General features: G+C 47.3%; 1 protein-coding gene across 2 annotated transcripts in view; it reads left to right on the top strand.

Moving 5' to 3' along the window:
* The window catches only part of LOC137626799 (ganglioside GM2 activator-like), a 63,477-nt gene that overhangs the window by 22,729 nt on the left and 15,564 nt on the right, over positions 1 to 25,184 (top strand). For both annotated transcript variants that reach the window (XM_068357794.1, XM_068357787.1), the window contains exons 2-3: positions 17,005 to 17,134; positions 17,351 to 17,504. In XM_068357794.1, coding sequence (XP_068213895.1) covers positions 17,037 to 17,134; positions 17,351 to 17,504 — 252 coding nt within the window. In that variant the 5' untranslated portion in view covers positions 17,005 to 17,036. The remainder of the gene's footprint in view (positions 1 to 17,004; positions 17,135 to 17,350; positions 17,505 to 25,184) is intronic.

The raw sequence follows: 25,184 nt of genomic DNA, 5'->3' as shown, positions 1-25,184 counted from the left end.
AAAGACTCTCAAGAGCTAGGGGCTTTTCGAAGGAGGCAGCCAGAGCGATTGCCAGAGCAAGGAGGACATCCACTCTCAGAGTCTATCAGTCTAAAGGGGAAGTCTTCCGAAGCTGGTACAAGGCCAATGCAGTTTCCTCAACCAGTACCACTGTAACCCAGATTGCTGACTTCCTGTTACATCTAAGGAACGTAAGATCCCTTTCAGCTCCTACGATCAAGGGTTACAGAAGTATGTTGGCAGCGGTTTTCCGCCACAGAGGCTTGGATCTTTCCACCAACAAAGATCTACAGGACCTCCTTAGGTCTTTTGAGACCTCAAAGGAACGTCGGTTGTCCACTCCAGGCTGGAATCTAGACGTGGTCCTAAGGTTCCTTATGTCATCAAGATTTGAACCTCTCCAATCAGCCTCTTTTAAGGACCTCACATTAAAACTCTTTTCCTCGTGTGCTTGACAACAGCTAAAAGAGTAAGTGAGATCCACGCCTTCAGCAGGAACATAGTTTTCACATCTGAAACGGCTACATGTTCCTTGCAGCTCGGTTTTTTGCTAAATCGAGCTTCCTTCACGTCCTTGGCCTAAGTCGTTCGAGATCCCAAGCCTGTCCAACTTGGTGGGGAACGAACTGGAGAGAGTACTTTGTCCAGTTAGAGCTCTTAGGTACTATCTAAAAAGGTCATAACCTTTACGAGGACAATCAGAAGCCTTATGGTGTGCTATCAAGAAGCCTTCTCTTCCAAGGTCTAAAACTCAGTTTATTACTAATTCAGGCTCCTGATTAGGGAAGCACATTCTCATCTGAAGGAAGAAGACCTTGCTTTGCTGAAGGTAAGGACTCATGAAGTGAGAGCTGTGGCTACTTCAGTGGCCTTCAAACAGAACCGTTCTCTGCAGAGTGTTATGGATGCAACCTATTGGAGAAGCAAGTCAGTGTTCGCATCATTCTATCTCAAAGATGTCCAGTCTCTTTACGAGAACTGCTACACCCTGGGACCATTCGTAGCAACGAATGCAGTAGTAGGCGGGGGCTCAGCCACTACATTCCCATAATCCCATAACCTTTTTAACCTTTCTCTTGAATACTTTTTATGGGTTGTACGGTCGGCTAAGAAGCCTTCCACATCCTTGTTGATTTGGCGGGTGGTCAATTCTTTCTTGAGAAGCGCCGAGGTTAAAGGTTGTGATGAGGTCCTTTAGTATGGGTTGCAGCCCTTTATACTTCAGCACCTAAGAGTCGTTCAGCATCCTAAGAGGACCGCTACGCTCAGTAAGGAAGACGTACTTAATAAAGGCAGAGTAATGGTTCAAGTCGTCTTCCTTACCAGGTACTTATTTATTTTATGTTATTTTTGAATAACTAATAAAATAAAATACGGGATACTTAGCTTCTTTGTTAACATGTATGCTGGTCTCCACCCACCATCCTGGGTGTGAATCAGCTACATGATTATCGGGTAAGATTAATATTGAAAAATGTTATTTTCATTAGTAAAATAAATTTTTGAATATACTTACCCGATAATCATGATTTAATTGACCCACCCTTCCTCCCCATAGAGAACCAGTGGACCGAGGAAAAAATTGAGGTGGTGTTGACAAGAAGTACTGGAGTACCTGACCACAGATGGCGCTGTGGTGTACACCCCCACCTGTATAGCGATCGCTGGCGTATCCCGACCGTAGATTTCTGTCGGCAACAGAGTTGACAGCTACATGATTATCGGGTAAGTATATTCAAAAATTTATTTTACTAATGAAAATAACATATTATCCAAATTAGGGGTAGAAGACGAAGATGTCGACATCGATGGCTCTAAAGCCGGAACAGGTGGAGGAAATTCCGACACAACATTTTCCTCTTTTACCTTATGGCAATTCTTGCCCTTAATCCCAAAGGTTTTCTGGCCGTCAGGGGAAGTAGTTAGCTCCTGAGGCACTACTGTTTCCTCATTTACTTCAGGAAATAGTAGCTTACACATCCCATCATTAGGTAGGAAAAGTCCCGGAGAGATCTTTTGAAAGCCTCTCACCCAGTTGCATAATTTATATTGAGCTGTATCCCTAGTCTCTGTAGACTTGGGATTTTCAAAACCTTCGGACATTAATGTCCGACATATATTGCAAACCTGTGGGTTCCAATAATGTAGGGATCCGGAAATAATATTGCAGGGGGCATGAAACCTGCAAGTATTATGACCGTAAAAATACTTACTCTTGGCCTTGCAGAGGACTGCAGCACAAGGTATCTGGTGTTCCTCCTGTAAAGAAAGGAAAACCAAATGAGTATACAATGGATTATCTCCTTGACAATCAACATGCAAATGTCCTTTACAATAGAGTAGCTTAGGATAGCAACCTATAAAGGGATAGTAGGAGATGCATACTTGAGTACCCCTGTGAGCAAATGCTGTTGCCTCCCCTCAGTATTAACTACATGGAGATTTCTCTATAATGTAACTCCAAGTAGAAGGACTCGTACCACTAGGGGTAGAGAAGTATCAAATCACTGTCCCAAAATAATGTTAATACTGTGGGGTCAGGATGACTGATTCTCGATCAGAATATTGGCGAAAACTATTTATTCAATATATGAACGGTACCAGCAGAATGCTCGTACAAGGGTACCCAAGGTATGTCAGAAAATACTACTGTATCATGGTACTGTAGTTTTAAATATTTAACTTAGCCGGTGAATATATAATAGCTGACGCTCCGGCGGCTCGACAGAAAAACACAAAAACTCGCGAGCGATCGCTATGAAGGTTGCGGGTGTGCCCACCAGCGCCAACTATCGGCCAGATACCGCATATGCATGTAAACAGCTCCAATTCTTCTCTGTCGGTCTGATCGATAAGACGTACCATTACTCGCTGTTAACCTGGAGTTTTTCAACAGACTTGGTGAAGTACTTCATTTTGGTTTGAGCTTTCGCAGTGCAGGTGTTTTATCTTCAACTTAAACTCTTGAACTCTTTTTTGGACAGATTTAATTGTTGATGACTTTGGATTGTTTTTTTGGACTTTCTTTGACTTTTTCAAAATGGCTGACCCTTCTCCAATTCCTAGATTTCGTAAGTGTAATGCTAGGGATTGTAATAAGCGTCTTCCAAAGGCCTCTCTCGACCCACATACTGTGTGATCTAATTGTCGGGGTAAAACCTGTCAATTAGGAGATCGGTGTGAGGAGTGCGTGGGCCTTTCAGAATTCGATTGGCTTGAGTTTGACAAGTATTCTCTTAAGCTAGAGAGAGATAGGGTGAGGAGAAGTTCCTCTAGATCGTTAGAATTTTCCTCCTCCCATGCCCCTGAACCTAATCCTTCCCCTGTAGTAGTTGTGCCTGAACCCTCTACTAGCACTCAGGAACCATCAATGCGGGATATGTTACGTGCCATTCATGCTTTGGGCGAGAGAGTTGAGTCGTTAGCTACAGACCGTAATCAACTCATGGCGGACGTTAAAGAGTTAAAGTGTCAGAGTGCCACATTGGAAAATCGTGGGAAAGTGATTAGTGCGCAAAGTGTTATCAGTGTTGCGACCGAGGGTTCTTCTGTTCGTGCCTGTCGTTCGCCTAGTCCGAGACCTCTTGCAAGCTCCCAAGCCCCAGGGAGAAGTAATGTCGTAGGACTTATGGGTTCGAGAGGCTTTAATCAGCGAACAGACGTTCCCTCTATGGTTTCAGGCGTGTCTCATCAAGACCGCCCCTACCATAAGACGAGCGAGACGGTTTTCTCCTCGTCATCCGAAGGCTTTTCGCGTAAGAAACCGTGGAGCAAGGTTTCGAGGCCCTTAAAGCGAAAGTCAGTCCCTTCAGGACAGGTCCAGCGTCCTGGTTGTAGCCATTGGGACAGCTCTGACCCTGTGCAGTCATCGGAAGACTGCTCGCCGCCTAAACAGAAACGTAACACAGGCTCCGAGAGTCTTGGTGTAGACAATGTTTTGCAGTCGCAGACGTTACCCTCGTCTCTTACCGCACCCATTCCCGTTGATCCTAAATGGGTTGTGCTGCAAGACATGCAGAATAAGCTTGCCTCTCTTATGGAGGACTATTCTGCTGGAAAGATTCACGATGATCCTCACCGCTTAGCTGATCGAGATCCTGGCCGTCAGCCGCCCAAACGAGCCTTTGCTCGTCCTGTTGACGTTGGCGTTACTAAGTCACATCAGTCACGTTTTGTAGAGCCTCACTCGATGCAGTCCCGTGTTGACTTTCAGCCGCATGTGGACGTTCAGCCGCTGCCGAATGCTCTTGTTGACGTTCAGGACGTTCGTCAACCAGCGAAGTTGACTTGTTTTGACGCTGACCGTCAAGCACCGCAGTCAAGAGTTGTTTTGACTGCTCAGTCTAGGCAGTCAAGGCAGTCTCGAGTTGACGTCGAACGTCCTCCCGCTCCTGTTGTTGTTGACAGTCAGCCTGTTAAGCAGTTACATGACATAGCGTCCTGGACTGCTACTGATGCACCAGTGCGTGTGGACTCTGCTTGTCAAGCATTGCCACCAAGGCAGGTCTCGCCTTTGCTTGTAACTCAGCAGTTATCGGACGAAGCTCCTTCAGATGAGGACGTTGCTGATCCTCATCCTGATGATGATCCTTCAGAGGTAGATGAACCTAAGGCGGTTCCTCCTTCGATGGACTTTAAGAAGATCATGTTGATTTTCAAGGATCTTTTTCCCAATCACTTTGTTGCTGTTGCTCCTTGTTCGCCTCCGTCTGAGTTTGCTCTAGGCTTACCTGCTACCAAACCAGCCTTTACTAAGCTAGTGCTTTCTCGCTCTTCCAAGAGGGCTTTACGTCTTCTAGGCGACTGGTTGGATACCAGGAGGAGTTTGGGGAAGACGGCCTTTGCCTTCCCTCCTTCTAAGCTTGCTTCTAGATCGAGCGTCTGGTATGACACGGGAGAAGTTCTCGGCTTGGGAGTCCCTGCCTCTGCCCAGGGTGACTTCTCAAGCCTCGTAGACTCTCCCCGTCGCCTGGCCATGAGACGCTCGAAGATTAGTTGGTCCTCCTCGGACCTTGACCATCTGCTTAAAGACGTATACAGGGCCTTTGAAGTGTTTAACTTTCTTGACTGGTCATTAGGAGCTTTAAGTAGGAAGATCTCGTCTGCCGACCAAGATGTTCCCTTACTTATCATGTCATGTATGGATAAAGCCATCCGCGATGGCTCCAATGAGCTCGCCTCCACCTTTACGTCGGGAGTCTTAAAGAAGCGAGAAACCCTTTGCTCTTTTCTTTCGGCAGGAGTTACTCCCTGTCAGAGATCAGAACTGCTCTTTGCTCCCTTATCAGCGTCCTTGTTTCCGCAACAACTGGTTAAGGATATAGCTGCTTCACTTGTGCAGAAGGACACCCATGACCTGATGGCGTCCTCTGCTCGCAAAGGGGCTCCTTCTGCATCCTTTGCTGTGAGACCCAGGATCGAGACTCCGGCATCTAGATTTATCCCGCCCTTTCGTGGCAGAGCTCCCAGCAGGGGAAGCTCTCGTGCCGAGGGAAAGAGAGGTAAGAAGAGAGGAGCCAAGTCCTCACGTGGCAGAGTCTGACTGCCCACAGCCTCAGACAGCGGTAGGTGCCAGATTGAAGAGCTTCTGGCAGGCCTGGGAGAAGAGGGGTGCAGACCAAGAGTCTGTTCTGTTGCTCAGAGAGGGGTACAAAATACCGTTTGTACGCAAACCTCCTCTAGTGACAACTCCCATAGACCTCTCTCCCAGGTACCGAGAGGAGTCAAAGAGACAAGCCCTAAACCAAGAAGTGTCTCTGTTGCTAGAGAAGGGAGCGGTGGTGAAAGTCTCGGACCTTCAATCACCGGGGTTTTACAACCGTCTCTTCCTAGTCCCAAAGCATACAGGAGGTTGGAGACCGGTGCTAGACGTCAGTGCGCTCAACGTTTTTGTTACAAAAACAAAGTTCACGATGGAGACCACGAAGTCCGTCTTAGCAGCGGTCAGAGAGGGAGACTGGATGGTCTCTCTCGACCTACGAGATGCGTATTTCCACATTCCTATACACCCGGATTCCCAACCGTTTCTGAGGTTTGTTTACAGGAATGTGGTATACCAGTTTCGAGCCTTGTGCTTTGGCCTCAGTCCTGCTCCTCTCGTGTTTACGAGGCTCATGAGGAATGTGGCAAAATTCCTCCATCTATCGGGAATCCGAGCCTCCCTGTACTTGGACGACTGGCTTCTCAGAGCATTGGCCAGTCATCGCTGTCTGCAGGATCTACATTGGACGTTGGGTCTGGCCAAGGAATTGGGACTTTTGGTCAACCTAGAAAAGTCCCAACTGATCCCATCCCAGACTATTCTATATTTGGGGATGGAGATTCGCAGTCCAGTTTTTCGGGCTTTTCCGTCTGCCACCCGAATAGAACAAGCCCTGCTCAAAGTCCAACTAATGCTGAAAAGAGAACGTTGTTCAGTCAGGAGTTGGATGAGTCTCGTAGGGACTCTCTCATCCCTGGAGCAGTTTGTCTCGCTAGGGAGACTACACCTTCGGCCTCTCCAGTTCCATCTAGCCTCTCACTGGAACAAGGACAAGACATTAGAGACGGTATCAATCCCGGTCTCCGAACCAGTAAAGGCATGCCTGAAATGGTGGGACAGCAATATCAGTCTGAGAGAGGGACTATCCCTAGCAGTCAAGAACCCAAACCACGTGTTGTTCTCAGACGCGTCGGATTTGGGTTGGGGTGCGACCCTGGACGGTCGGGAATGCTCAGGTCTGTGGACCTCAAGTCAGAAGAGCATGCACATCAACGGCAAGGAGCTATTGGCAGTCCACTTGGCCTTGATGAAATTCGAAAGCCTTCTTCGAAACAAAGTGGTAGAGATAAACTCAGACAACACCACAGCTTTGGCGTACATCTCCAAGCAAGGAGGCACGCACTCCCTCACGCTATACGAGATCGCAAGGGACCTTCTCATTTGGTCAAGAAATCGAGGCATCTCCCTGTTGACGAGATTCATCCAGGGGGACTTGAACGTCTTGGCAGACTGTCTCAGTCGGAGGGGTCAGGTGATACCCACGGAATGGACCCTCCACAAGGAAGTGTGCAAGAGTCTTTGGGCGACTTGGGGTCAACCCACCATAGACCTCTTTGCCACCTCGTTGACCAAGAGGTTACCAATCTATTGCTCACCAGTCCCAGATCCAGAGGCAATCCACATAGACGCGTTTCTACTGGATTGGTCTCATCTGGACTTATATGCATTCCCACCATTCAAGATAGTCAACAAGGTACTGCAGAAGTTCGCCTCTCACGAAGGGACAAGGTTGACGTTGGTTGCTCCCCTCTGGCCCGCGAGAGAGTGGTTCACCGAGGTACTTCAATGGCTGGTAGACATTCCAAGAAGTCTTCCTCTAAGGGTAGATCTATTACGTCAGCCCCACGTAAAGAATGTTCATCAAAGCCTCCCCGCGCTTCGTCTGACTGCCTTCAGACTATTGAGAGACTCTCAAGAGCTCGAGGCTTTTCGAAGGAGGCAGCCAGTGCGATTGCGAGAGCTAGGAGAGCTTCTACCATCAGAGTATACCAGTCGAAGTGGGAAGTCTTTCGAGACTGGTGCAAGTCAGCATCTGTGTCCTCTTCCAGTACCTCTGTAGCCCAAATCGCAGATTTTCTTTTACATCTGAGAAATGTTCGCTCCCTCTCAGCTCCCACGATTAAGGGCTACAGGAGCATGTTGGCTTCGGTCTTTCGTCATAGAGGCTTAGATTTTTCCAACAATAAAGATCTCCAAGATCTCCTTAAGTCTTTCGAGACCTCTAAGGAACGTCGTTTGGCAACTCCTGGATGGAACTTAGACGTGGTCCTAAGGTTCCTCATGTCAGACAGGTTTGAGCCATTACATTCAGCCTCCCTGAAGGATCTCACCCTCAAGACGCTTTTCCTAGTGTGCTTGGCTTCGGCTAAAAGGGTCAGTGAAATTCATGCCTTCAGTAAGAACATCGGCTTTTCTACAGAAAAAGCCACATGTTCACTTCAACTTGGTTTCCTGGCCAAAAATGAATTGCCTTCTCGTCCTTGGCCTAAGTCCTTTGATATACCTTGCCTATCAGAGATCGTAGGCAACGAACTTGAAAGAGTGCTGTGTCCAGTTAGAGCTCTTAAGTTCTACTTAGCTCGTACTAAGTCCTTGCGAGGTGGATCTGAGGCATTATGGTGCTCAGTTAAGAAACCATCATTGCCTATGTCAAAGAATGCTTTGTCATATTTTATCAGATTTTTAATACGAGAGGCTCATTCTCACTTGAATGAAAAAGACCGATGCTTGCTTAAGGTTAAGATGCACGAAGTAAGAGCTATAGCAACTTCCGTGGCCTTTAAGCAAAATAGATCTCTGCAAAGTATTATGGACGCGACCTTTTGGAGAAGCAAGTCGGTATTCGCGTCATTTTACTTAAAAGATGTCCAGACTCTTTACGAGGACTGCTACACACTGGGTCCATTCGTTGCAGCGAGTGCAGTAGTAGGTGAGGGTTCTACCACTACATTACCCTAATTCCAATATCCTTTTAATCTGTCTCTTGAAATGTTTTTAATCTTGTTTTTGGGTTGTACGGAAGGCTAAGAAGCCTTTCGCATCCTGGTTGATTTGGCGGGTGGTCAAATGTCATTTCTTGAGAGCGCCCAGATTAGGGGTTTGATGAGGTCCTGTTGTATGGGTTGCAGCCCTTGATACTTCAGCTCCTGGGAGTCTTTCAGCATCCTAAGAGGATCGCTGGGCTTCGTGAGGAAGACAGACTAACAAGGCAGAGTAATCGTCTAAGTCTACTTCCTTACCAGGTACCTATATATATTTGGGTTTTGTTATGATATAACTGTCAAAAACTCTAAGCATAGACGCTGTAAACTTAATTAACTCTGGTCTCTACCCACCACCATGGGTGTGAATCAGCTATTATATATTCACCGGCTAAGTTAAATATTTAAAAATGATATTTTAATTATAAAATAAATTTTTGAATATACTTACCCGGTGAATATATAAATTAAAGGCCCCCCCTTCCTCCCCGATAGAGACCCAGCGGGATGAGAAGAATTGGAGCTGTTTACATGCATATGCGGTATCTGGCCGATAGTTGGCGCTGGTGGGCACACCCGCAACCTTCATAGCGATCGCTCGCGAGTTTTTGTGTTTTTCTGTCGAGCCCCCGGAGCGTCAGCTATTATATATTCACCGGGTAAGTATATTCAAAAATTTATTTTATAATTAAAATATCATTTTTCTAATTGCAGTAAGTCTATATTGCAATAAGTCTATATTGCTATTTACTGGCTACTGTACATCATGTATTGTAGTCTAGTCATTATGCTGCCTTCATAGTAGCATATGACAGTATGGTCCATCTAGCATGAAGCCAGCTGGACTAGGAAAATAAAGACATACAGTATACTGTATTTGTATATCCCACTCAGCCTATTTGCTATAATCTTCCTACTATATTAAAATATAGTTTCCTGATCAGGGAGACTCAAGGAAAAAGGCTCCACCCTTTAAGGGTTAGGAGTGTATTACTCCTGCCTTGAAGTTTTTAATATTGTAGGGTAATCCTAATACTGATTTCTAATCAGGATATTGAAGAAATCATATTCATTCAATATAGGATTGGGCTCAGCAAATGCCTGTGTTGGATATCCAAAATATATTGGAAATAACTACTAGTATAAACTATATAGTAATTTTCTATCTGCAGTATATTCTATAATGCAGATATACTGGCTACCTGTATAAAATATACAGTACAGTAGTTCAGCCGGCATGTAGCTGGCATAGCTAGGTCTTGCCGGCATACCCGGCATGCTAGCTAGAGAGAGAAAGAGAGATAGCATGGAAAAAAGGCTACTCCTTACTGTGAATGTATACAGTAATTAAGGATGTAAACATTTAATTTGACTGCCTTTTTCCAGAAAGGAGGTTCTAATAGAAGGGGAGAATGTACCATTCAGGCTTCCATGCAGCTACAGTACTATTGCCGACAAGGTACCGCCGATACACTGCCGGCCGGCAAGTCCAGCAGTACCAGTACAGTCGGCGTGCTGCCAACTGAGTCAGCACTATCTGTGCCGGCCTGGCCGGCAGTACCCTACCCCCGGCAACAGGACCTGTAGCAGCAGTCCAAGGGAGGACTGAAGATCCTTGGGAACAGAAGGGACTTCCCTCTCACGGCCATCATGGTCGCCGGCAGCCATCTTGGCTGCCGGCTAGGCCGGCAATTGTTGACAGATGATGTGGTTGGCGGCAGTATGCTGTGCCGTCAGCCAAAGACATGACTAGAGAGGGAGTCTGGCTGGCTCCGGCAACCTACCAGCAAAGGTAAGGTTGCAAGATGCCAGCCTAAAGAACGACAATGGCTCAGCCATCAAAAGTGGACAGAGGGGTAGGGAACAGGGTCCTGTAACGAGTGTGAAACGAACTGGCAAAAATTGTCAGTCCTACCACCTGTAAAAGAAACTCTGTTTCGGTATCGGCAGAATCCCAGGGAACAGGAGAGACTCGGTTCTCCATCCCAGAGATTGCCAACACAGTTAGGGGGATGGCGGCACTGCCGCCTCCTCTCAACAAAGAAGAAACAGAGTTCCAGTGCCACGTATCCTAGGCTAAAGAAAATTACTCTTCAGCCCAGAGAACTGTGGCATAGGACTAGTCTTTTAGTCGCAAGGAGAAGATGGTACTGTATCCTACCATAACTTCAAGTGCGGCTAATGAGGGCTAACCTCCATTGCTGGCCACCTGGCCGGAAGGGGAATGATGGTATCCTACAACCCATTCGCCCTGCTGGCAGGTCGCCGACATAAGACTAAATACTCTGAGATTCTGACTAAATCCCAAAACCTGATGGTATACCACAACCAACGGTTAAGGGAAGAGGCAGGACAAACCCTAAGTTAACCATGTCTGAATAAAATTCAAGGCACGGCTATTAAGGTTGTAGCCTGAGGCTACACTCAGAGGGAAAGGGATTACCCTTAAGTCTCCGAAGAGACGTGTAATGTTTCATAACATTCTAGGAGGTATCAGTCTCCACTGAATGAAAAAAATACACGAGGGTAACCGGGGAAAGTCTGAACGTATAGTAAAACGTCGGTAAGGTTACCTAGGCTATACGAGATCTCGGTTACCTAAATCACCGAAACTCTAACTATACGATCGACAGAGAAAAGGGGGAAACAAAAATTATGCAGATTATCGAAACTTTACAAGAATAATTGCCTAAATAGGTAAATAATTAAAATAATTAAATAAAGCCATTAAAAACTGGAAGTCGTTCTGCTATCTAAATAACACATGCCAAACGAACGACGGCGCCATGGCGCCTCCAGTAACTGGCCTAGCTCATAAACACAATAAAATACTCTAATTTCATTGTGAAACAGGAGCTAAAATATACTCATAGTAAAGACCCGATACTCAACTTTCCAGAGGCGGAAGAAGATAGAGAAAACATAATAATAATCCTGTAAAACGATCGAAGAGTTAGATCACCAGGAAATATCACCGAGCGAGATCGCTACAAAAAAAGGAATGTCCGCCGTAGTGGGAATGGCGCTGTTGTATTCCCAATAGTATTACGAGAGCGGGGAGAGCCTTTGGACGGCTCCCTTTTGCCACATCCTCCTCGAAGCCAAAACGCTGTTTGGGGTGCAGATTGCTATGGAGGCGTGTCAAGAATGCGTCCGCTGATATTATGCGATATCCTTTGGAGAAATTTTAAGGATATTCGCGCCAGGAGTTAGAATGCTGGATACCTAAAGGTAAAATTCTCTGGGAATATCACTGTAGTACATACAGTGAACCCTCGCTACTTCGCGGTTCGACCATCGCGGATTCACCACTTCGCGGGTTTTTTCCATAACCCATATATATATACATATCGTGGATTTTCCGGAAATTTCGAAAATACCGCGAAATCTGAAGACCCCAAATACGATATTTCGTTACCTGTAATTCCATTAATACTGTAATTAGTAATATCTGCTCTTACTGATTGTTCATTGCATTACATATGATATATAATTCAGCACAGAAAGAAATAAAACACGAAAAGAGAATGTGATCATACGATAATTCAGTACTGTATACAGTACGTAGTAAAATTAAATCGAACATGAAACGCAAATCAGATGCAGTCATACCATATTAGAATGGTGCAAGGCTGCTGATGGCTACTACTGTACTACAAATGTAATGGATGTGCTTCTTTTCCATGAATCTTTTGTATGTATACGTACGTAGTACTGCATCCAATAATATTCTTTGTTGCAAAAATCACATTTCGAATAAGCGTACGAGAGAGAGAGAGAGAGAGAGAGAGAGAGAGAGAGAGAGAGAGAGAGAGAGAGAGAGAGAGACATCCTACAAAAGAATAAAATAGCATACGTAAAGCTATTATTATCATTGTTATTATTGTTGTTGTTGTTAATAAAATTATTATTGTTATTATTATTATCATTATTATTATTATTATTACTGTATTATTATCATACGATAATTCAGTACTGTATACAGTACGTAGTAAAATTAAATCGAACATGAAACGCTAATCAGATGCAGTCATACCATATTAGAATGGTGTAAGGCTGCTGATGGCTACTACTCTACTACAAATGTAATAGATGTGCTTCTTTTCCATGAATCTTTTGTATGTATACGTACGTAGTACTGCATCCAATAATATTCTTTGTTGCAAAAATTACATTTCGAATAAGCGTACGAGAGAGAGAGAGAGAGAGAGAGAGAGAGAGAGAGAGAGAGAGAGAGAGAGAGAGAGAGAGAGAGAGAGAGAGAGACACACATCCTACAAAAGAATAAAATAGCATACGTAAAGCTATTATTATTATTGTTATTATTATTATTATTGTTGTTGTTAATAAAATTATTATTGTTATTATTATTATCATTATTATTATTATTATTATTACTGTATTATTATCATTATTTATTATTATTATTAATACTGTACGTACAGTATACGCGGGGTATCTTGTACTTTGAGTTGGTAACCTACGCATCATATAAGACGGGTTGTGATTGGTTCAAGCGCTGATAGATGACGAATCAGAACTCAAGTTTTGTTATCTAGCCTGTGATTGGTGTTTTGCCCGCATCTCCAGCTTCCAGGCTCTGTTCGCGGCCACTTTCTCTTACGCCGTATCGCTGAGTAGACGTTCTTAAGTTTGTGAACTTTAATCTGTGCTGTGTGCGACTGTTTTAAGTTGAACTTTTTGTTGAACTTTCTGTGTAAATCCTACTGTACAATGCCTCCCAAGCGTTCTGCTTCTACTAAGGCTGGTAGTGAGCCTAAACGCCACCGAAGGATGATGACGATTGCTGAGAAGGTGATGCTTCTCGATATGTTGAAAGACTGTAGAAGCTACGCGGCCGCAGCGCGCCATTTTGGAATCAACGAATCCACTGTTCGCTATATCAAGAAGGACGAGGCGAACATTAGAAAGACGGCTGCAATCACCTTTAGCAGATCAGCGAAGCGAGTCGTTACAACGCGTAATAAAACGATCTTACGCATGGAAGGTGCTTTAGCTGTGTGGATTGCCGACTGCCGGAAGAAGAACATAGCCTTGGATACGAACACCATCCGAACAAAGGCTTTCAGCTTGTATGAGAATTTTGCTGCAAAGGAACCTCAAGACGACGACGGCAACCATGCTGAAGAAGATGATGATGCAGCTGAACCTCAACCAGGGACATCCACTTATTCCCAGCCTCAGAAACAACGTTTTTCCGCCAGCAAAGGATGGTTCGCGAAGTTTCAGAAACGCTTCGCCCTGAAAAGCGTTTCCCTGCATGGCGAGGCTGCTTCAGCTGACACTGCCGCTGCTAAAACTTACGTGAACCAGACGTTCAAGAATATTATCGCCGAAGGTGGATACAAGCCGGAACAAGTGTTTAATATGGATGAGACCGGCTTGTTTTGGAAGAGAATGCCGTCGCGAACTTTCCTGTTCAAAGAGGAAGCCAAAGCCTCTGGCTTTAAAGCATTCAAGGATCGCGTTACCCTCGTGATGTGTGGCAATGCTGCTGGATTTTTGCTAAAGCCGGGGCTTATTTATAAGTCGAAAAAATCCTCGCGCTTTGAAAAATAAGAATAAGAATCTCCTTCCTGTGTACTGAATGCATAATCCAAAAGCATGGATTACAAAGATGCTGACCTCCAACTGGTTCCACCAGTGTTTCATCCCGCAAGTCAATGAATATCTCGTAGAGAAGGGCTTGCCATTCAAGATCCTTCTCCTTATGGATAACGCTGGTGGACACGCAACTGACCTGTCGCGTGAGGGTGTTCAGGTTGAGTTCCTGCCACCCAACACCACGTCATTAATTCAACCGATGGACCAGGGGGTTATCAGGGCGTTCAAGGCCCTCTACACGAAGAATACCTTGGCGGACCTCGTTGCGTGTGTCGATGCTGCCCAAGATGATGAGGATGAAGATTTTAACTTGAAGGCGTACTGGCGGCAGTACACCATAGCCACGTGCCTGGAGAATATTCAGAAGGCACTGCAAGAGATGAAACCTGCAACTGTGAATGCGAGCTGGAAGTTGTGGCCCCAGATTGTTTACGACGACGAGGGATTTACACCTGCTGAGATTCCACTCTCTGCAATACGGAAATCTGTGCAGTTGGCTGCCATAATTGGAGGTGACGGGTTTGGCGACATGACGTCTGAAGACGTCGATGAGTTGTTGGACTGCCATTCCCAGCCGCTAACTGACGCAGACCTAGAAGACCTGACGAAATCGGCAAGCGAAGAAGAGAGTGAAACCCAGGAAGAGACCCAAGAAAATGTCGAAGAAACGGGCTTAACACTAGAATGGCTTGCCAAGGTCTGCAACCATATAAAGGAGGTGAAAGAAATGTTGCAAGAGTGGGACGAGGATATGGTTCGGTCTATGCAATTCTCCGACAAGGTCGATGACATCATGACTCCCTACAGGATGCTCTTAGATCGGAAAAAGAAGCAGCGGCAGCAACTTCCGATCACAATGTTCTTCCAGCCTCGCAAAAAAGAGCCAGTTCCTCCTGCTAATACGCCTTCGGAAGAAATTGAAGAAGTTGAAGAGGTGTCCCAGGAAAAGACACCTCCGTCTGAAGAGACGTAAAATACTATCATTGGCTGCACAGTAGAAGACATCATCAGCTTCATCATCATCATTTCTACTGTGCAGCAAATTCATCGCCATCATCATTCAAGTTTTTCTTGAACTTCTTTCGTGGTGAGTACAGTAACAATCTTTATTTTTTACTTTAATATTCTAACATTTTAATATTTGTGCCTGTTTTATAGTTTAGTACTGTATGCATTAAGTTAAAGGGAAGGTTTTAAAAGTCTACATGTTGTAACCTATCATATTTTTTTTGTTTAAAATTTACATTTACGTACGTAAAACAATCTCTCTCTCTCTCTCTCTCTCTCTCTCTCTCTCTCTCTCTCTCTCTCTCTCTCTCTCTCTCTCTCTCTCTCTCTCTCTCTCTCTCTCTCGTAAATTGATTTTTTTTTTAATTTACATTTACAGTACGTACGTAAAACAATCTCTCTCTCTCTCTCTCTCTCTCTCTCTCTCTCTCTCTCTCTCTCTCTCTCTCTCTCTCTCTCTCTCTCTTGTAAATTGTTTTCCTGCTTTGCTACGTACAATATGTACTGTACAGTACTGTATGATTTTATATAGATACGGTAAATTATATTTGTAAGGTAACATATTTTGTAAATGCTTTTACTGTAAATATCATTATTTATCACTTTCATCATGCGCGTTAAATGCCTTCTTTGTTCTGAGCGTGGTTGTTTACTGAGCGTACAGTACTTTATGACTCCGTCGTTTCAGGCGGCGTCATAAAGAAAAACATTTCATTTGGAAGTCCTAAGAAAAATTAAGTAAAACATTGGTAATAACAAAATCAACATACTGTATAATCAATATAATCGATGCAAAAACTAACCTATACATGTATGTGTACACTAAATGAGTTTGTTTCTTCATTATGATCAGAGATGAACGTAAACAAAACATTGGTTGCCATTTTTTATCGTGCTTTTTAGCGTGTTTAGGAAACGCATGATATAAAATTGCCTTTAATATTTGTGCCTGTTTTAGTTTAGGGTACTGTAGTACATGCATTAAGTGTTCTGTACATTAAAGGGTAGTTTGTTAACAGTACTACCTACAAGGGAAGGTTTTAAAAGTCCGAATATACATGTTAAATAAATAGGTAAATATGATGTCACTACTTCGCGGATTTTCACCTATCGCGGCCGGGTCTGGAACCTATCTACCGCGATAAACGAGGGTTCACTGTATATCCCTTAGGAAGCTACTTTAAGGACCTTCCATCACGACGACATGGCTCGAGCCCAAAAATAATGTTTAACAAGATTTCTATAGAAGGTGCAGATTGAGTTCTTGTTGGTCTGTTTCTATTGAAGTTTTGCCTTGCAGTCTATGTGCTTGTGCATTGCTAGGGCTTTTTCTCCATGTATTTGCTTATGTCCTCCTACTCATTCATAGAAGATTATGAGGGCTTAGTAAAGGATATTTATGGAAGGGTTGGGCATTTGCACACATATCTACTCCTTACGTCTCGTCCTCTTCCGGGTTACGATAGGGCTTATGCCTGTTTGAGGATTCTAAAATATGTTAAATGCGTGTAATACTTTTGATTGTATATTGAACTGTACTGTAGTTTGTAGCATTTTTGTTATGATTAGCTGCTATCTGCAATATATGCTCATAACCTTTATGCTTCAGCAATAGCTCCCTCATGTTGGAGACGATGATTACTTCGTTGTGAAATGATATAACCGTTGTATAACTCTACTGAAGTCCCTTAAAGTGACCTTTTTAGCAACTACTGTACAATTATTTTTCACTGACACTGCATTGTCTCTGTCTTTTTTATAGACATGTCATACAACACATATACCTATACACAGTACTATATAACTTGGAGTAGAATTTGAGCTTTTTCTCCCTTTCTTTCTTTCTAGGTTTGTTGTGTTTTTATAAAACAAACTACAAAATGAAGATTAAAGTTAGTCAGAAAGCTGATGCTGCAAAGAATGCCTTGGATTCAGAGAAGACAGAATTATCAGATGACAAAAACCACCTTTTCAAAAGGTATAGGCTTATTTTTTTTTTAATGTCTTGTGTTTATTGTGTTGACTGTATAATATATGCATAGTTTTTTATATGTTAATCATTGCAACTTGTGTTGAACCCAAGATGCATTGCAATGTCACAAGAAATTCTTGTGGTATTTGTTAGTAATCTTGTAAGTATTTTTATTCTTAATTTTCTAGAAAAAAATTTACAAATCCATTTCATTTTTTCCAGGCATTTAGAGCATTGTTTTGACCATCGATTGCTACTTCTACTGATGTTGGGTGTTTGCATATTTTCGTACTTTCTTATGTATCACATTTCCTTACGTATGTATGCTCAGTACAACCAGGGGCCTCGTATTTTTTACGAGACTAAAGATGGAAAAGTAAGTATGAATGTTTTTAATATTACATTAGTACAGTACTGTATTTATATTTTGATGTACAGTAGTTAGGTAATGCTTATTCCGTCATGAAATGAATGCCAAATCTTTGGAAATGAGTGAAAGCATCCAGTTTTTTATTACTTATACAGTATTATCTATTTGTAAACAAGTACTAACCATGAAATTGGATGCTATTTATTCATTTGGAACATTCAAATCTTATTCAAAATTAAGATTAATGACTTATGTGGTACTGAGCTCCTTATCATTCACTTGAACATTTATCAGCTGGTTCCTTTGCTTTGTTAAGTTCATCGTGGTTTTAAATGCCTTCTATGTTCATATATACAGATTTCTTTTGTTTAGTGTAAGGGACAGCAACTCGCTAACCACTCATAGATCTCACCTTTGTGCCAAGATGAGCCAGGACTTAGTTCTTGGTTTCAATGCCTTGTCACTTTCCAGGAGTCTAGAAATACAGATACAAATGAACCAGTATCTTTTGATTTTGCTACCACTACTTGTATTAGTCCAGTAAACAAAGGATGTAAGGTTAATTGTTAAGGAGAGGGCTATGGACTTGTGACTCATGGTTATCTTTCTGGGACCCTAACTAGTAGTTGTTCCGTAACTGAAATACAAACCACGCTATTTACATAGCGTTTCCTTTCGGCGTAGCTAAAATGACGAACCATAAGAGTTTTAACGAGGGTTTAACTACCCCCCGCGCTAGTTAGCACGGGGGTAGGGTAGGTGTTGCTAGCTACCCCTCCCCCCTCCACACACCGGTGAGCTGCCTCACTTCCCTTTTGGCTCGGACGATGTACAGACGTTTCTGTCCCGTCCTCGCATATTGACAGCCTTAATTTGTTTGCTTTTTCTTCCAGTGTGTGTTTGTTTGAAGTTGGCCTCTACCTTTGCTTTCCACCATGCGGAAATGCCCTGGACTTCCCGATCGCCCCTGTGGAACTTTTATGTCGGCGATTGAGAAAGACCCTTACACCCTTTGCCCGCAGTGTCGAGGTCAACGGTGTAATAGTGATAATCTGTGTATGTAATGTCGGGAGTGGCCTCCCTCCCAGTGGGAGAGGTTTGCGCGGCCGCGTAAGAAGAGTTCTAAGAGAGACCGTTCTTCCCCCCAGGGGAAGCAGTTCTCCAAGGACTCTTCTTCCGTTGCCCGAACCTCCTCCGAAGCTCCCACTCGTTCGGTCTCTCGTGAGAGGCCGCCGAGTGGTAGCGTAGGCCCTTCTTTTGTTTCCCAAACTCGGTGTGTGGGAGAGGGCGTTGCCTCCCATAGCGAGGGAGCTCCCCCTCCTCCTTCGGGGGAGGATAGTATTGATTTTGTCGATTACGACCAAACTGTGTCTAATGATGATCTTTTCCAGCTTTGGGCTTCCTTGGGGCTTAAGGGCTCGCCCTCCAAGGAAGCCCTGTTTGATCTGATCCAGTTGGGGGCAGCTGTCCAACAGTCGCCGGTTATACCAGAGGTAGATCCCTTGGCTATTGACGACGTTGTTGTGACAGAGGCGTCCGACGGGTCGGGTCAAACCCCTGCTGCTACTGTTGCTGTTGCTGCTGAAGGCCCAGGTTCCCCCTCCGAACATCCTTCGAGGGGGAAGCTGGATCCAACGGTCTCTCCTGCGAGTGTTGCTCCCTCTCGGGGGAGTGCACTAACAGAGACTCCTCTTCGGAGGACCGACGATGCTGATACCCTGCCACGAGGTCGTCTTCGCCGTAAGGCTCCCCCTCCTCTTCGTCACCGAGGCCTTCCTTCTCCTTACAAGGGAGTCAAGAGGCGCCTCCTCTTCAGGTCGTCATCCTCATCGTCCCCTGTGAAGGACTCTTCTCGTCGGGAGCAGACCATAGCAGTAACTCCTCTGGACCTCTCTGCTGATCGTTCGCGATCTCCTGTGCCTGCCAGATCTCCCTTGCTTACGCAAGCACCGGTCCCTTCGGGGCAGAAGGACCTCTCTCACAATGTGGGTGAGGCCCTTCCGCGCCAGGTTTCACCTGTGCGCCCTTCTGTAGCGCGCAAGCGCCACCGCTCTCCTGATCGCCAGCGCCCGCTTGCTCGCCAGCGCTCTCCTGCCGTAGGAGATTTCTCCTCGCCAACGCTCTAATGATCGCCAGCGCTCTCCTGTTCGCCAGCGATCTCCTGCTCGCCAGCGATCTCCTGCTCGCCAGCGCTCACCTGCTCGCCAGCGCTCTCCTGCTCGTCAGCGCCCTGCGCGCAAGCGCTCTACGGCAGATGAGTCGTCAGACTCCTCTTGCCAGCACTCTCCTGATCGCCAACACGCCCCTGTTCGCCAGCGCTCTCCTGATTGCCAGCTTTCACCTGCTCGTCAGTGCTCTCCTGCTCAGCGCTCGCCTGCGCACTCGCGCACTTCAGCCCCTGCTGCGCGTCGACAGTCTCCTGAGCGCCGTCAACCTCCAGCGCATCAGCGCACTACGGCACGCCCAGTTCCTGATACGCGCCCAGCGCGCCAACGATCTTCGGATCTGGGCGCAGGCAAGGACATTGTTCCTTTGCCTCGTGAGCGTTCCCCTACGCGTCGACCACCGCCTGCGCTCGTCTCCAGCGCGCACTAAAGTGCATACGCGCCCACGAGCCAGCTCCTGAGCCCGCCCACGAGACTTCACCATCGAGACCTTCAGCCACGGCGCCATCCTACATGTCAGCGATCTCCTACGCGCCAGCATTCGCCTACGCGCCAGCATTCGCCTACTCGCCCGCGTGATTCTTCGCCTGCGCGCGAGCGCTCACCAACACGCCCAAGCTTATGATCGCCCCAGGGCTGCGACTCATCCACGCGCCAACTCACCTGTACGAGGTCGGTCGCCCACCCGTCATCGATCACCAACGCGCCGTCGTTCGCCAGCACGCCGTCACTCACCGACGCGACATCTCTCGCCAACGCGCTTGATCTCGCCTAGGCCGCATCGTTCGCCTACGCGCCATCATTCTCCTGATCGCCAGCGATCATCCAGGCACTCGCGCTTACCTGTGCATTCACGCACACCCTCGCCTGCGCGCCCACGCGCCAAGTCGCCAGCGCGCCCGCACCCTCATCTCCACGCGCCCACGCGCCTGCTCGCCAACGGTCGCCCGCGCGCGATCCAGCACCCACGCGCGACCCGTTAATCCTGCCACCGCACGATCGCCAGCGCGAACCAGCGATCCTTCCATCGCGCGAGTACCAGCGCGATTCCCGCCGGGATACTTCCAGATCATCCTCGCGATCGCCATCACGGAAGCGCCGAGCACGCGTCCAGGAGCCAGAAGAGTCATCAGAGACGTCCGGACAACATTGTTCTTCCCTTTCTTCTTTTCAGACAGGCCCTGTAGTATCCTCTCCGAAGGATCAACCGATCCCCTTCCCTCCAGCGGGGATTGCTGCACTGCGTCAGTCAGCCGCCAGCCTTGGTTCGGTTCCCTGATGAAAGCGGTGGTGCAGGCTATGAAGCCAGCCCTTGCTGATCTGGGACTGAAACCAAAGGCTCCCTCGCCCCCACTGAAGAGAAGGAGAGGAGTGGATTTCGCGGTGACTTCTCCCCGGGTTAAGCTGGCTCCCAAGAGGTCCGTCGGGAAGGTCCCTTCCCCCACGCAGACATATTCTCCTTCTCCTGTGGACGAACCTTTCCCATCCTCGGGAGAATCCAGTGAGGTGAGACACTCTCCCACAGCACCAATGGGAGGAACCCCACCTCAAGGGAGATAAACGTCTCGTGTAGGAAGTACCTTCCAGACCACTTTGCTGGAGTCCTGTATCCCTCCCAGGAGGGAGCCCAAAGACTCCAAGACGTTACCCAAATCATCATCGAGGTTTCGTCCATAGCCAGCCCTTCCCCGGGAGAACGTCCGCGTGTCCCCTCATGAAGAACCAATGGGGACAGGAGACTTAGCTGCCAGTCCACAAGGACTAATGAGGCAACTCAATAGTTTCAAGGATCCCGAGATCGCCAGGTTTATGGCATTCAGAAGCCCCCCAAGACCAGTGCAGCCCTACCCTGGTCCCAAGGGGTGAAGAGCGCCAGGGACAAGGTTGAGGGCCAGCTTTCCGAGCTTGCCTCCTCCAGCCGTTCTTCTGCCGGGAACAAGCTCCTCCCACCTCCTCGCGTACAGCAGAGGAGGTACTTCGAGATCAGGAAGGAGCCTTGTTTAGCTCTTCCCCTCCACCACTCCGTGGAAGAGCTCACCAGGGGTCTCTCTGTAGAGAAACTCAACGCCCGGCAGGTGACATTCATAGCGTCGGAGGTCCTGAGCCAGGAGAAGGTCGCGAAGTGTGCCTTGCAGGCCACTTCGTGGCTGGATGTCTGGGTAGGGTCTCTGGGCATCCTATTGCGCTCTGAGGACTTGTCCAAGGAGAGCAATAGGAAGGCCCTGAAGACCTTCCTCCTCTCGGGAACACGCTCTATCGAGTTTTTAGCTCACCAGGTCACTAACCTGTGGGCTAACTCGATTCTCAAGCGCCGTGACTCGGTGACCGAGAGGTTCCACCCGAAGGTCCCCGCTATGGATGTCAGCAAGCTCAGACACTCCTCCATCCTTGGAGGAAGCCTGTTCGAGCCCAAGGATATAGAACGGACTGCTGAGAGGTGGAGGAAGACGAGTCAAGATTCGCTCCTCCAGAAGGCCCTTACATCCCAGCCCTACAAGCCTCCAGCTCCTTAACAACAACAGCAGCCTCGCAGGACACCGAAGCAGGCTCCGGCAGCTAAGACCAAGGTGTCTAAACCGCAGCCCTTTCCTGTCAAAGACAAAAAGGGCACAAAGTCCTCTAGGGGAGGCAAAAATCCTAGAAGGAGCGGCCGTGGCCGCAAGCGCTAGGATTGGCAATCCCCCTGCGTGTCCACCTGTGGGGGAATGCCTACAAAGTTGCGTGCTCAGGTGGCAGCAACTCGGGGCCGATTCCTGGACGACCTCTGTGGTCGGACAAGGATATCGCGTCCCGTTCATTTCATCTCTACCTCCCCTGACAGCGAATCCAGTTTCGTTGAACTTCTATGCCAAGGGATTGGCAAAGGGGCTAGCTCTTCGGGCAAGTCGAGACCATGCTCAAGAAGGATGCTCTCCAGGAGGTCGTGGACGGCTCCCCAGGCTTCTTCAGTCGACTCTTTCTTGTAAAGAAGGCGTTTGGAGGCTGGAGACCCGTCATCGACCTCTCAGCCCTGAACAAGTTTGTCAAGCAAACTTCGTCCAGCATGGAGACAGCAGACACGGTCAGACTTGCAGTAAGACCGCAAGACTTCATGTGCACATTGGATCTGAAGGACGTGTACTTCCAGATCCCAATCCATCCGTCTTCCAGGAAGTACCTACGTTTCAGCCTAGACAACAAGATCTACCAGTTCAAGGTGCTGTGTTTCGGTCTCTCCACAGCACCTCAGGTGTTCACCAGAGTGTTCACACTGATATCTTCGTGGGCGCACAGGAACGGCATCCGTCTCCTTCCTTATCTGGACGACTAGCTGATCCTGGCAGACTCGGAGTCGACCCTTCTTCGACAACGAGACAGGCTTCTGGGAATTTGCCAAGATCTAGGGATCATGGTAAATCTCGAGAAGTCCTCTCTGTTCCCAACACAACGACTGGTATATCTAGGCATGATATTAGACACCGAACTCCACAGAGCCTTTCCATCAAACGACAGGATAGCAAGGCTGAGAAGGGTTGCAAAACCTTTCCTCAGTCGAGAAGATCTTCCAGCCCAATCGTGGTTACGTCTTAGGTCACCTAGCCTCCCTGGCCCGTCTAGTTCCCAACGGCCGCCTCAGGATGAGATCTCTGCAGTGGCGGCTCAAGTCCTGGTGGGATCAAGGCATCGATTCCCCGGACTTCCTGGTCTCGATAGGACCTGCGGAACTGACGGACCTGCAGTGGTGGCTGACCGACGACAACCTCCGAAAGGGAGTGGATCTTCTCGTCCTTCCCCCGGATTTAATGCTGTTTTCGGACACGTCAAAAGAAGGGTGGGGGGCCCACGTTCTGAACCAGAGGGCCTCAGGCCTATGGTCAGAATCAGAAAAGTACCTCCACATCAACCTGCTAGAGCTGAAGGCCGTTTCTCTGGCCCTTCAACAGTTCCAACAGACCCTGGCGGGCCACTCTGTGGTGGTGATGAGCGACAACACCACAGTAGTGGCTTATATCAACAAGCAGGGAAGTACCTTTTCACAACAGCTATCCCATCTTGCAGTAGAGATACTAAGATGGACCGAAGTCCACTCGATACGTCTATCAGCTCGCTTCATTCCTGGGAAAAGGAATGTGCTCGCCGACAATCTGAGCAAAGCTTCGCAGATAGTGAGTACCGAGTGGTCTTTGGATCCTCAGGTAGCCAACAAAGTCCTGACTTTGTGGGGTTCCCCGACAGTGGACTTGTTCGCGACAGCCTTGAATTTCAAGCTGCCGCTGTACTGCTCCCCAGTCCCGGACCCCAAGGCACTCTGGCAAGATGCCTTCCAACAACGGTGGGACAACATTGATGTCTACGCCTTCCCACCGTTCTGTCTGATGAGAAGGGTGCTCAACAAGACCAGACTATCGGTCAACCTGTCGATGACCTTAATAGCTCCGCTATGGCATCATGCAGAGTGGTTTCCGGACCTTCTGCAGCTCCTGACGCAACCCCTGAGAGAGCTTCCCCCACGACACGAGCTACTCAGACAACCACATTGCAACATCTTCCACAGAGCCATAGCATCGCTTCAGCTTCACGCCTGGAGACTATCCAGCGTCTCCTCACTGAGAGAGGCTTTTCGCAACAAGTTGCGGAAAGGATGTCTCGACACCTGCGAAAGTCATCCGCAGGGGTCTACCAGGCGAAGTGGAGAGTCTTCTGTGGTTGGTGTCGTGGGAGGGGATCTCTCCCCTCGATGCCTCTATTCCAGCAATAGCAGAATTCCTCGTTTATGTGCGGGAGGAAATGCGCCTTTCAGTCTCGGCGGTGAAAGGCTATCGCTCAGCCTTACGCCTTGCCTTCAGGCTGAAAGGAATAGACATTTCCTCCTCGCTGGAACTTTCCTTACTCATATGTAGCTACGAGCTTACCTGCCCTCAGTCGGAAGTGACACCACCTCCTTGGAATGTGGTTCAGGTCCTCAGGGCTCTGAAGAGACCTCCATTCGAACCATTACGCCAGGCCTCTGACCAACACCTGACTTGAAAGATGGTATTCTTGCTCGCTCTGGCTTCGGCCAAGCGAGTCAGTGAACTCCATGGTCTCTCGTACGACATCGCCCATTCAAGGGGATGGGGGGAGGTAACGTTCAAGTTCGTCCCTGAGTTTGTTGCCAAGACTCAGAACCCTGGAGTTCCGGACCCACGGTTCGACTCCTTCAGGGTTGTGAATCTCCGCTCCATAACAGATGACCAAGATCACCTGCTACTCTGCCCAGTGAGAAGTCTGAGACGTTATCTGAAGAGAACAGCTGCAGCCCGTCCCCGCGTGCAAGCCCTGTTTGTGAGCACGGGTAGGACGAAAAGGAGGGTCACCAAGAACACCATCTCAGCCTGGATTCGCAAGGTAATCCATCTGGCCTTGAATCCAGACCCTCCTCCGTCACGTCGCCCTAGGGCACAGGATGTCAGGGGCATCGCCACATCCCTGGCCTTCAAGAGAAACTTCTCTGTGACGCAGGTGCTACAAGCTGGAGTCTGGAAGCGTCAGACGACCTTCA

The sequence above is a fragment of the Palaemon carinicauda genome, chromosome 2 (genome assembly GCF_036898095.1).
Source record: "Palaemon carinicauda isolate YSFRI2023 chromosome 2, ASM3689809v2, whole genome shotgun sequence".
NCBI lineage: Eukaryota > Metazoa > Arthropoda > Malacostraca > Decapoda > Palaemonidae > Palaemon > Palaemon carinicauda.
The sequence above is the reverse complement of the archived record's forward strand: the minus strand, read 5'-3'. Positions and strand labels throughout refer to the sequence as shown.